A 14,931-nucleotide genomic window follows, 5' to 3' on the forward strand; every position below is an offset into this window, starting at 1 on the left:
GCAAGACAATTAAGAGATCATATCATTGAGTTCGTGACAAAACTGACGAAAGTTGGGCGTTGTGGGATAACCAGTTCGGTGTATCAAGATTATTTAAATTTTACCTACTGCGTTGTGTCTACGGTAAATACAACAGGAAGATGAAGTTTTTACGTATATACATCGGTATTATTATTACATAGTACAAAACAAAGTCGCTTACCGGTGTCTGTCCCGACGCATACTTTAATCTTTAAAATTGCGCAAAGGTTTTTGATGTGATTTTTTTTAATAGGTAAAGTTATTAAAGATTAAGGTTTTTTTTATATACGACGAAGGTTCTTGTGAACGTGATGAAGTAAATGAATATTTTTTGTAATATATTTAGTAACAGCATTGCACCCGTGCGAAGGGGCCCGGGGCGGGCCGGCACCCGGGGCGGGTCGTTAGTTAACTTATACGCATGAAGGCGTATCAATTGTGGTCACCTGACAGTAAGTTGACGCCTTGACGGTGTCATTGTAGAATGGCGAGAAGCATGAAGCACCTTTGCCAACCGTGGGATATTACGTCAGTTGCTCTTTCTGAATATTAACAATAATACATTAAGAAGTTTAAGGATTGTATCACAGTACCAATCGAGGGACGGTATAGCACTAGTTACTATAAAAGCATGCATATGATCATTAATTTCTTAAGTTAACACAAAACGAATAAATAAATAAAGACTATTCAGATGAACCAGTGGCGATTCTCAAAACAGTTGCATGGATTAACTAGAATCTAAAGCTCAAATACTAAATAAATGATTAAATACTAAAGTGCTTACTTTGGTAAAATTGACAAATAAACTCAACGAAATATAATGGGATCTGTATAATATTCTATATCAATATTTATTTATATGCAATAGTAGCATGCATATCAAGTGTTTATTTATATGCAATAGTAGCATGCTTAGGCATCGTCTAATTTTTGAAGTTTTTTTTTTAAGCTCATTCAACCGTTGTTGTTCCAATTAAGATCATATACACACGCGAGACATACGCAATGGAATTACTTCCAAGGTTAGAAGTTTACAGAGTTCCTCACGTAGAGATAAGTAAGTTACATTGTTATAAAGTAAAATCCATAAATATAATAAATTAATATTAAATAATTAAGTCTCTACCTTCCATCATCATATACTGTAATGTTTTCGAATAATTACAACACGTCTAGATCACCTACGCTACTCAATTGGTTCATTCGTTAGAAATCACGAAACTAAACGCAGATTACAATTTATACAATTTAGAAGAATACGATAGGAAATTATTTATACTAAAGAAAGCTATAGAAATCGATCATTTATTAGAAATCAAATTTAATCAAAACTTGAAAATCACAGAATGTAATTTATATATTAAATAAATCTTATGCAGTACTTTTAACTATGACACGGTTGTAAGTTTAATTACCGTTCGTGACAATTATGTATTGTATCTCATTTATAACGATGACGTAAGTTTGTAATATTGTCTGATAGGTTTATCCAAATATGAATGAAGATAGACTGTAGAAAATATACTAGGAGAACATTTCTTAAATATTTCATCGAAATATTGTAAGTAACCTATCTACATAAATTATACTACATAACCTATTTAATTAATTTAAAGAAAACAAGAAGCAATAATATTATGAATTAATCATATTTGATTTCCGAATCTTGCTTCGAATTTGCATAATTCTCATTTAGTTCAATTGAGATTAGCGCCAAGCCGGCCATAAACTACCGTGCCTAATTCCAAGTAATACATAAAAGTCGTCTGGTTTTTATACAATCTTGATTAAACTTTTCAAGCTCCATAGTTACGTAACTGTAACGCTATCGGTATTGAAGATTGATATTATATTACAATGGCCTCTATTTACATAATTCTGATAAAGTGGAAGTTGTGGCGATTTGTTCGTTAACTTTTTTTAGTATGTATATAATTAAACATGATGTTCGGAATTTGAAGGAGAACTTTTCAAGTGACATTATTAATGTTGTTTTTTTTAAATTAGTGATAGAATTTATTATTATTTGTGTTGGAATCGTCTTATATATCCGAAATATGACAGTAAAAAAATAAAGTCATCAATTATGTAATGCTCATAATTAAAATAGGATTAGGTAATAAATGTAATAACTATTACCTACTTGTCGTTTTAGGGAAAGAACTAACAAAATTTATACAATGTATAAATAATATTATAAAAGTCTTACACGTTTAAAAAATCGTTAACAATAGAAATATTTCATAAAACACAACAAAAATAAAATTACGTTAACAAAACGCAGACACATCAATTCACGTTATCAACAAAAAGATTTAGTACAAACGCCATAAGTGTTTATCCAGGTCAACTTTGCCTTATACGTTAGCCTTAACGTAACAAACTCGAAGGGTCAGTTCGCGTGATCCTTGCTATAAAGCTAAGTTTTTGTACAGATTTACAGCGCCACGATACCACCGTATAAGGGTCACGGAGTCAAACACCATGTTAATAAACCTTAATAAGTCTAAGATCAAGATAACAACGGCTACTCTATAAACCGTATCTACTTAATTATCTCGGCCGGAGATAGAGAAATTACGAGGAAAAGGGCATTAGCAACAATTAAAATTAAACCATACAATATGAAACGATATCCTAATGGATATACGAGATGGAAGGGATGAATGTTAATTGAACAAAGTGCGAGGTTCAATTGAAAAACTTTTTGAAACTATTTTAACAGATTTTTTGTATTTTTTTTTTTTCAAAAATTATATGTTATGATTGTTATATAGGTCATTGATAAGTTTAGAATTTACTGTTGCTATTGTTAATTTACTTGGAGAAGCACGAAATATTTCGTTTTCATGCATTCATTATGTATATTTATATATATGTATATACACGAACACGAGCTGTTGAAAAAAACGGAAACCAGCAGCGACTGTAATATATTCCAAGCCTTTTTTTGAGCTGAAATCATCCACTTATTATTAAGAAGAGAAGAGAACTTACTGATATTATTAAGATCTAATGTGACTAGTATTGATCAGTAATTGTGTACTTCATTTGTTTTAATCATACTACATCACATGCCCAACGATGAAAGATACATGGTGAGGTAACCAGACTTTATCGTATAAAGGTACCATCAAACGTAAATTCAACAGCATGCATTAGAGTAACTGTATGGATATAATGAGCTCCAAATCTTCAGCTGAAGAGTAGAGAAAGATCAACAACAGAATAACTTTAGTCTTTTCTCCTTATACAGAATGTTTTTTCTCCCCAAAGAATGGGACATTTACGCGATTTACTGTCATTACTTAATCCATTGTAAGAATTGTCACTAATTGTCTGTTTCTTGATGTAAGGCTTTGTGCATGCCCGTCTGGGTAGGTACCACCCACTCATCAGTTATTCTACCGTCAAATAATAATTCTCAGTATTGTTGTGTTCCGGTTTGAAAGGTGAGTGAGCCAGTGGAACTACAGGCACAAGGGACATAACATCTTAGTTCTCAAGGTTGGTGGCACATTGACGATGTAAGGGATAGTTAATATTTCTTACAGCGTCATTGTCTATGGGTGATGGTGACCACTTACCATCAGGTGGCCCATATGCTCCTCCGGCAACGTATACCATAATAAAAAATAAAAAAAAACTAAAAGTATTTTAACTAGTTTTTAAATTACTATGGTACTAAATGTTGTAGACGCATTATTAAATTAAATACATTAACTTGAAGCATGTTTTATTAATACGTATGTAACCTATATACGGCGAAATTGACGGAAAATCGATATTGACCAGTGGCTACACTACAGAACGTATTTGATTATTACTTTTTGTCGTTTAGTTAAATTATTTGACTAAGGGTTTTTTAATGTATTTAAAGAATATCATATTTGTTGGGAGGTGCAAAGAGACATCTGAATCTTTTCATTTCAATTCATTTCATTCTCTTATTTCAAATAAATGTGGTTTCATTGTTTACATTCATTCCATTATTTTAATGTTTTTTTTTTCTATTTTGAAACCAGAAACGTTTTTTATAAAACGAATTAAACGTTAAACGTTGTTTGCTATATGTCTCCTAATTAAAATGAAATACGTCAATAATATGACACTAGGTATATATAGGATAAATTACTATTGAGATACTAGTGTAATTTCATGCTCACATTACAACCTAAATGTTTAAAACATTTTTTTGTGAAACTGCTAGAAAATACTTCCTACTTTCCTGATCATTCATAAAATCTCAAATTCAGTAGTATCTTTCATTAATTGACGTACTTGAGGTCCATCAAAGAGGAGGTCTCTTCTAGTTTTTCAATACTTAAAAAGGATTTTTTTATGACATGAAATTGCTTCATTGGTCCTAATTTAATATGCAGAGGCAAGAGAATGATTTTTTCTCTTGAAAATAAAGTTCCATTTATAACTCTATTATTATTTATAATTTCACGACAGCATTTCACAATGGCCATTTTTTGTGCTTGAAATGACCTCATATTCTTCTTTCATACTTGTTGAGTGAGCAAATTGAGAATTAAACAGAACACAAACGCTTTACAGTGTCTGTAATCACCACAAACATTATAAAATATATCAGGATTGTTAATATAACATCTAGAAGTACTAGCAATAATAAAATAGTAACATAAACTTTATCGAAGTTGTAATAGTGACTGTTTAGGAACAAAACCGGAAAATAATTTAATGACAATAGTAAGTAAACTAAAGCTGTTGAGTTGAAATGAAGTATGGCAATATATTGTACATTACATGTTTTATGGACTACAGGCACAAACAGAGCTGCACCAATTTTTTTTGTAGTCCTGTGTAATCTAAACTCTTTTTAGGCTCGATTTTACTCATTTACTAATAGACTGGTTAGTTCTCTTGTTTTATTTTGCTTGTGACATTTTTGTATTTTATTTCGCGATCGTTCATTTACTTTTATATTAGATATAGATGAGCATAATCACAAAAAAAATCAATACTTTATATATTTTAACGAAATACGTTCCAAAAATATTTCTTTTATAGATAAAAATGTTAAATTCTACCGGGATGACCGCGCCGTTAGCGTTATGTTAATAGAGAACCGTGACCAAAAGAAACAAAGTTTATTATATGTTGGTTCTGGGGTCAAAGCGACATCGTGCCGCGACCATTGCACTACCTCCCGCTGTTCAAACCTGCAGAAACCTCCAATCATAGAAACTTCATAGAATCGACAATGATAAATTCTCCGATCATAGAAACTATGGTCAAAGGAAATAAATGGTGCTTCACAATGTCTGTAGCGCCTTGTTAGTTTGTGACTCGCGTTATGGTGTTGCAGATTACACTTTTGTACCATGACAGACAGTTGGTGTGATTTGCAATTGTAGTCCGAGATCGATTATATATCAAATGCGTTATGAACGTTTTGACAACTGAATGTAAAGTTTAATAGACAATCATTTATATCAAGAAACAAAATGTAACTAGCCGACTGACAACATTGGTGTTCAAATACAAATTATTCCAAGCACGCGATTAACATCGATCGTCTAAAGATTACAAACTATCAATCTATGAACATGAACATTATACGATTTTAGCGCTTGAGGCGTTTTAAAAAAGAACTGTTACAATGCCCAATTACAAGAATACACCAACAGCTGCACTAGCCTGTAAACAACACTCTATGATTTAAGAGTCATGTTTGGTCCAGGACGTCAGGATAATAATTCCTTAATTACGTTCCCTTGGTTTTCCGAATGATCGAATGGCAGTAATTGCTTTTATGTCGGACCTAAGCTGGTTTAATTGGCACTCTTACTGGAATGCACGTTCATAATTTAACGGACCACGATATTTTGATGGTGTTACGATATGAAAACGTTTAAATTTAAATTACAATATCATACAGAAAATTGATAATTTTATATCTTTGTCATATTTCATATTATATTTTAATCAACAATGAAGTATATTCTGATTTTGTCGTTTGATAGAAGTTCATAATCAGCTGTCTCGTTTATCAAGATATCGATTTGTGCGTATGTATAAATTTAGACTAAGCGCTACACGCAAGAAGATTAAGTGAATTGAACGAGTTTTGCGTCATAGAAAATATTTTAACTGGCGCCAAGCCGATCAATTGTTATGAGAGCTTGGATCGTAATAAATAACGCCGCGGGATTCCTCAATATTCGTCATGCTATCGATGTCACGAATCTAGATTCAGATTATAGTTATCGCGTTTTATTTACACATGCATATTTTTACATAATATAAATAAATTGTAGATTGCGAATTGATTTATTGATATAATTTATATAGGAGTAAATGGTATTTACTATGTTGTTTGAAGATTCTCATTAAAACAGCTGATAAATAAACAGATATTATTGATACGAATATAGAGTCAACTTACAATTCTAGGAGAGCAGCCTGGTAAGGAGATGATTTGTTTCTTAGGCTTGTTACATACGTATGTGGCAGATCTGCACCCGACACATGCAGATTGATTATATCGCCGGACACGAAATAAAAAATTATAAAACAAAATAAACTAAAAAGTAAAGCAGTTTTTTTAAATCAATCGATAAATTAAAAATCGTTTGAATTTTTTAAAAGACGTGATAGTAAATTGGATTAAAATTTAATTAATTAAGTTACAACCATTATTTAAAGCGTATTTTTATAAAGTTTTAATTAATTCAGTTACAATTATTATTTAAAGCGTATTTTTATAAAGTTTAATAATAATTCTGTTATTATAATCAAAATGTCTAGTTGTAAAGTAATTTACTTTACGTAAACTTAAATAGAAAACATTACAATTTAGATTATGCAATATAATTTCAGCAACTAGTGACGCTGGCTGATAAGTGTGCTAGAAGGGTACTTTCCAACTTGGCATTCTAGTGCCAGTGAACTTGTTACTTACACAACTGCGGGAGGGAGATAAGAGCTGCGGATTTACCATCTGGATATTATGTTCAGAGCCTTCGGCATAGATCACGTTCGTTATCATAGATAACTATACTATACGAGACGTCTTCACATAGCTCGTATGGACGGATGGAATGTTTGAAGTCTATGCTCGCATCCTTGATACAATCGCGAAATTTTTGATTCTTCCTCTTGTCCATAAAATATCTAAAGTACTTTGCCAAGTCGTAGATTAAACATACGGTAATATACACTGATATCAAAATGAGAAAGTTTTTTCTTCATATTTTTGATATTAGAACATTTGACCTTTTGGTTTTATTATGCTTACAAACATATCGTAAGCAATATCTTATTACCAATATGTTACCCCAGTTAAGTTCCTTGAAGTAAAGCAAAATCTGAAGATATTAATAACGCCCTGTCTATTATGTGGGTATAATCTAATGCCCACTTCGTGCTATACTTTGCGAAATCAACGTCAACCCATACCAGCCTCGCTTCAATGAGCTATTGCACGTTTATATGTTAAACCGATACCCGAGGTGTCAGGAGAACTCGTGACAGGGTTACCCAACCTTTGGCCCGGAAAATGTGCAAGCGGTAGTACCGATTTAATTTTCACTTCATTCCTCATGGTTTTAGATTTGCGCCGCTTATTCGCGCGAAACGGTTGTCAGTTAAAATTCATATCAGTTTTATTGTTAGCAAATTGTAACTATCTAGTATTGTATGGTAATATTGTTGCAGAATATTGCAATCTTAACACGAAGAAATTATGTTATTGGTGCAAAGTCGTACATGGGATATTTTACCGTTAAAATTTTAAAATAGATTTTAATTGTAAAATATTTATACTTAAATATTGGATTAATTTGTTTTCTTATCTCTTAATTTAAATACTCTATAATCTGGTTATAATAATAAAAATTGAGCCAAAAATATAAATAAATGATTTTAAAAACTATTACTAGGTTCCGAATTTAATTTCATATGAAGCAGGCATTTTCATATGATAGGACACGAGTGACAGGTACTGCGAATCATTCGAGAGCGCTTTATGGTCAAACACTTTTTCCTTTCTTCCCGGGAAATATTATTAACCACGTGTAACCAATGTAACATGTAACAACAATAGAATCGAGATAGTTTGCATACCGTTGAAAGGTAGTTTAATGAAGATGTTCTTTTTTTAAATTGATTTAAGTAGTTATGTGTATTTTACTAATTATCGTTTAATTATAAAATGGGAAGACTTTAGAATAAGTGTATAAATATTTGGTTGGAACACCAGTTCTAGTTTTAAATTGTGTCTGAAAATCGGCCATATCATAGTAATTTGATTAATAAAAGCTTATACTTCAATATTATTACTCTTGAATTAAATTAGTCAATGCACATTCCCTTAAAAATAATTTTATTTTCATACGAAAACTAAAATTTTTAACGAAAACAGAGTTTAGAGTAATAAACGATTACTACTGATAAGAAGAAAAAAATGTTAAAAGTACTTCGTTTAATTCTACACACAAGCTTTGTTAGTATAAATAAGCGAATTATCAGACGAAATTGAATTTAAAGCAAATTATTACAAAGCCATAAAATGGACGCTTCCTGGTCGTAACAGAAGCTATTTCATAATAATTTACCTTTTCGCAACTTGGATTTGTGGTATGCCACGATATGAACAAATTACAATACATTATGGTGGGTGTTTTTAAGTGTAATATTACGTAATAACTCCCTAATCTGGTCTAGTACTAAAATCTATAGTTATTATATTAATAATACAGTATATATGCAATTATTGTTTTTCTGTCCTGTTATAGTGGTTCTTTAAAAGTAAATAAAAACAAATAATTGACAACGTTCTAGATAATAAAAAAATATATTGGAAACGATTAAAATTATTTTTAGCAATAAAAATAGAAATTATCTTCAAAAACTTCGATTAAATAATACTTTTTATTATTATTTTTATATAATTTAAAAATTGTATTATATATATATTGTTCAATAAACTTAATGTTATTAAATATAGAGCTAGTAAAGTTGTATTTCGGAAATTTTACATGTATAATATGTATAATTTTGCATTTATAATAATTAACGGAGTATCTTTGAAAAAAATAATAGTAATACAAAATCGCGTTTATACGCTAAGACCTAGTTGAATGTTAAAGAAAACAATGAAATTGTATTGAAAGCGTACAATACAAAATTCAATAAGGAAAGCTCTTTATTCAGCAGGGCATCTTAAATTAATAAAATTTATAAAATCTTTGAAAAAACGTCACATAAAATTAACATTAGTAATGCCTTTACATTGTTTGAACAAGGTATTTTTGCAAATTGATTTTTATGCCGAAAAAAAAAATGTTAAACACATTATTTACGCGAATAGTTCTGAGAATTAATAATTCATATTTTAAACTAACATTTTAAAATCGAATAACATTCTAGAAAATATCAACGCACTGATTAAACAAATGAAGATAATGACGTGACATTTGAACATGTATAATCTTTGTACATAATAAATACATAGTAGAAAAAAAATTTCTATTTTAATATTATCTATAAAATATGGTTGAAAGCAATGTTTTGATGACATTATCGTTTCTTAAAATAAGCGTAAATCGCTTGCACTTGTACCTGTAGGCGGGCAGGACAATAGCCTAACGGTTCAAAGATCAACCTGCGACACGATTATAATCTACCCCTTAACTTTAGACATTACATGTCCAGAAATAGCGATTGCAATGATAATCTTATTGAATTAAAATCATTTTTATACGCTAATTCGTTCAACTTTTTTTGTAATTATTTTAATGAAAAAGATCTCACATGTTTCTTATTAAGTATATACTTCAAAAACTCCTACTATGACTAATACACGAGCCTTTTTTCCGTTCAGATATTTTATTTTGTACAAGATTAGCCGCTGTGTTATTTGATTGAAACTCTATCATAGACGACTTACTTTTAAAATATTTAAACAGACTATCGAAAGCTCATGCTTTTAAGCAAATAGTGAGTCGTAAAACGAGATAGTATCATGTCTTTACCTTTATTCAATCTTTTGCCGCCCGGATTAGGACTATCTTGTAAGAAAATATTTGTTTACATCACACATTTGATGGCGTTTAATACTTTAATACTTTAAACATGCCACATCTTATTAGATTATAATATTTCATTATTTTACTGACAGATAATATTGTCGTATAACACAAGTAGGTTTGACTTAATATTTATTGAGATTAGCTTTCTATTTACGTTCTTACAAAATAAAATATTATAACAAAAGCACCCTCAAGCATACACTCACATAACGATTAATATTGCTATTTGTTTTTGTCTACTAAAGTCTGGTTGATAAATTATATTAAGTAGTACATAACACTAAAAGCACATAAGTATTTTACTCTTGAGGAATGGGTCTCCTCTCAAGGTATGGGCTACAAATATGTTATGTGTGTGTGTGCGTGTGTGTGTATGTATGTAAGGTAGATTTTCATTTAAATAAAACTATTTATAACGGATGAATCGCGTATATTAATTATTTTTAAACATCCCGACGTGTAATCATCGCGAAAATTTAAGACAACATTAGATTTTCATTTGAAACAAATTATTTTAATGTAAATGATATTGACCTTTACTAGCTAAGGCAGAAATGATTTTTGATTAAGTTCGACTTTTTTAGCTTGTATCGACAAGCTACAAAAGTAGTAATTTAGTCGATACTAAAGCTTTGAATTTTCTTTATTTTAATAATCAATTGCGTTTTGTTTACAGGATGACGTTCGCAGCGGCGCTGGTGTTGCTCGCGTTGTGTGCAGCGGCGCGTGGCGGCGACCCGGTGTTCGATCCGAGCACGCTGATGCGTCTAGTGCTCGTGCCGGCGGACGCGGCTGTCGGCTCCGTCATCTACCGCGTCCGTGCTTCTGACCCAGATTTCGATTATCCGTTGCATTTCGAACTTATTGGTATGTTCTAAGATCTGACTAAACTTTTCCTTGACTTTTTTTAAACTATAACCAGCTGTTTTAGTAATAATAATAAAAAAACATGTTATTATGACGGATTTCAATTGTTTCATCAATGTTTTGTCTATTTATTATATATGTATAGAAGAAAATCACAAAAAGAAGTATTTAATAATTTATGACACATTACATACAGAATAATATATAGGTTATAAGTATATTTTTCATCATATTATATTTATGCAGGGCAAATGGGACGTCTAGATATTGGCATCGAGTCACTTCCATGCACGCGATACAACTCAGTCTGCCAAGCCAATGTAATATTACTTCGGAGGCTGGAACCCGGTCGATACGTGGACTTCAGGCTGTCCGCCCGTAACACCAGAGGGAGGAGTGCTCGCATTGCCTGTTCCATTACTGGCACTAATGCCACCACTCCACGAGACACCATATTTCCTCACCAACCCGCCATTATATTAGTACCTGAGGTATAATTAAAATACTTTGTTGCCTTTTTGTTGTCCAAAAAGTAAAGTAACAGTACAGTCTGTAAGTGACCTATTACGAGGCAAGGATCTTCTCTACTTTTAAGGAAGTACGCTGCTTCCATGAGATTTAGTAGATATGTACATATGTGGCAGAATTACATAAGAAACAAACAGTTTTCCTCACGATTTTTTCTTTACCAGAAGCACCAAGAACGAGCTAAATGTATATGAACTCAATACAAATTAAGCACATGAAAAATTAGTCGTAATTGTCTATTTTGAACTCGCAGTCTTATGTTCTAGCCTCTAGCCCACTTTGTCGTATTGACGTTATTATAAGTATATAAGTTACTAGTACAGAACATGAGAGTAAGCGTATTAACACAGTAAGAGTAATCGTCATTGTATCGTGAATAATAATTACGCCCACCTTACTTATCACTTAAATATTAATGACTTAATTGTAAAAGATAGCGATATGAGTGTAAAAAATGGCAATATATCTATACTTCAAAATATAGGTGTCATCATATGACGCCGCACCGGGCGCCTGCGGCGTGAAGTACCGTGATTGATGATGATTACGTGCAGTGTGCACCCTCGCTTCCTCGCGGAAACGAAACGGAGATTAACTGTTATGTTATTAAATCGCACTTGACCTTTTAAAGCGATATAAATAAATTCTACCAAATTGATCTTACGTAAAAAGTCTATATTAATTTTTCTAATTTATAATGTTACTAAAAATATCTATATAATTATGGTTGCAGGATGCAAAACGCGGAACGGATCTCGAAATAGTGATCGCCAGAAAAAATCCTTTGTCACCGAAGCCGCTGGAGTTAGAACTTTGGGTGTGTATTGTTCATTTAAATGATACGTACGAGGTGACGATTGAATGTTCCCAGAGCCGCGGCGTGTCAGCACGCATTTCGCATCAACCACATAATGAAGTCTCGTTGCCACCGCTAATCGGGCTCATTTTCACAGTGATATCGCGTTGACGAAATTTCACCATAATTCATTTACCATTTCATTTTGAGTGAAAATTCATTTTAAGCATAATCTTCCTTAACAACCTATTATATTTTATACATAGGTTTAAACAGAATATTAAAATTTCTTCACTTTTTTATGGCTTTTATTTTTGCTATGAATTTCTTGATTCTTATCAAGTATTTTAGGTTATATAAGGATGTTAAACGATATACTCGTATTTAGAATTTTCTTTAATCAGAATTTCTCGGTAAGATGATATTACACAATTACCGGGCATTAGGATGTCTTCAGGCGTGTTAAATTTCTCACTATCCGTGGTAAATGGGCGGCACCCGTGCCTTGAGGTTCCTGTAATATTCTATTGAGAAACAGAAGGCAATCTTAAAGAATATATAATTTAGCATAGAATAATCACATTGTTAGATTAGATGAAGTATTTCTTTAGCTATAGTGACACTACTGTGTGCATTATACGTATACAAGTATTATGTGTAGCAAAGATCAATTAGTGGTTATTAGAAATTATAAGTAGTAGCAGTAGTAAAAATAAAAAACTTGTAAGATTTCGAGACGGACGATTTTGAGTACAATATTATTTTTAAAAAATAATCTTGGTGTGGGTATATACTAAACACTTTTTTATAGTTATAGGTATTATAAAATTAATTACAAAAAAAGTAAATTAAAGGTAACTTGTAAAAACTATGTGAACTAATTACAGTTATATACAATTTACAATTTAGTTAATGTAAAAAGTATTCCCTTAGTCAGGATTGTTACCAGAAATCTATAAGATTATTATAGGATATTTAAGCACAAAGTATTATTGGTACGGTGTTCCGAAGATGTTATCGTACCGTACTTTATTTACCGGTTCTATTGAAAGTGGTCTGTGGAAAAACGCTTCTAATCGTCCATTAAGGGGACTACAGGAGCTAATTGCCCTTGAGAATCACGCGCACACATACATACACTAACGAGTCTAACGACAAAAACGGCATGTCCCCGCGCGCACTACGCTTAGCGAGGCGGCGAGGTTACGCCTGAATATTCCAACAGATGGCGCCGAACCGCCGCGCGCCGCGCCGAGCGAAAGCGAAGCGAAGTCAATTCTATCAATTCTATCAATCATAGATTTCATAAAAATAGACAGGACAACAGAATTATTTTAATTTCTTTGTGTCATTTAAAAAATTATGATAAAATTAAACAGAATTAATTAAACTTAAATTATTATTATTTTATGTACAAAAAATAGTTAATTTAAACATTTTTTTCTTTAATTTTTACTGTATCAATTCAATTAGTTGTAATACTAAATATTAAATCGTACCTATTTTTAAATTTTGTAAGTTTGTTAAGCGATTTATTAAATAAAATTGGAACTGTTCGTAATTTGTACACTGACAAAAAGCGTAGAGTTTGTTCGTTTTACTAATATCGGTACACAAAGAAAAAAAATTAAGTTAAAAAAGTCAGCATCAAAAAGTTACTATAAAAATAATATCGTCAAGTCAGTTTAGTAGAATTATTGGTTAACTCGGTCAATCACAGTGGGTTTAGTCATAAATCTCATAAAAATAGTTTGGATATTAGAATTATTTGTATTGTTTTTGACTGATATTTGAAATAAAACTGATTCAATTAAATTCAAATATTTTTATTTATTTTTGGTTTAACAAAAAAACAAATAAATTTCGTTTCAATTTTTTTATTAAAATATTATTTTTAATTATTCGTTCGTCGTCGTTCGTTATTAAAATATCTTGGATACTTGCAATCAATATTTCACCCACTTTCACTGAAGCTACGAGCTAAAATTTTTCAATTGATACTATTTCCAATCTTTAAAAAATATTGAATTACGTATATGACACTTCTAAATATTTTAGTTCTTTGGTTCACAAAAATTACATATTTCAAGATGGCCCAGTGGGTAGAACGCGCGCATCTTATTGCGGGTTCAAACCCAGGCAAGCACCACTAAATATTCATGTGATGTGCTAATTTGTATTTATTTATTTTTTTTATTATTAAATTTCATCCATACATAACTATATTTCCTATTATACACAAAATTGATAAAATTAAACTCTAACGTAATAGAAATAGCTTCCGTGTTATTTTTTTTCGATTTTCTTAATTCTGAAAAAATAAATGCATAGTTGTTAGGAATTAAATTTTAATAATTATAAAATATATATTTTTTTTTAAATATAGTCCTTTAAAAATAATAAAATTTTAGTTCAGAGTGCGGGGATCGAACCCGCACATTCTTCTTGGCCTTGCTTGCATTGACCAAATACTCCATGGTGACTGTAAGAAATCTGTCGAAAAATCTGATTCTATGCGAACTAATTGCATTGTTTTTAATAAATGTTTCCAATAATCATTATTTATAATATATATATATATGTTTACTAATTAAATACTCTTACCTTTTCATATTATCTTTCATATGTTCGGCTTTTTAATTTATATGAACGTTT

The 14,931-nt window shown here is 31.0% G+C and overlaps 1 protein-coding gene across 1 annotated transcript in view; it reads left to right on the top strand.

Moving 5' to 3' along the window:
* LOC124531829 (cadherin-86C) overlaps positions 1 to 14,931 on the top strand; it is a 102,178-nt gene that overhangs the window by 66,070 nt on the left and 21,177 nt on the right. Inside the window, exons 3-5 of the mRNA XM_047106367.1 lie at positions 10,762 to 10,952; positions 11,199 to 11,443; positions 12,214 to 12,297. Coding sequence (XP_046962323.1) covers positions 10,763 to 10,952; positions 11,199 to 11,443; positions 12,214 to 12,297 — 519 coding nt within the window. The 5' untranslated portion in view covers position 10,762. The remainder of the gene's footprint in view (positions 1 to 10,761; positions 10,953 to 11,198; positions 11,444 to 12,213; positions 12,298 to 14,931) is intronic.

The sequence above is a fragment of the Vanessa cardui genome, chromosome 8 (assembly GCF_905220365.1).
Source record: "Vanessa cardui chromosome 8, ilVanCard2.1, whole genome shotgun sequence".
Taxonomy (NCBI): Eukaryota; Metazoa; Arthropoda; class Insecta; order Lepidoptera; family Nymphalidae; genus Vanessa; species Vanessa cardui.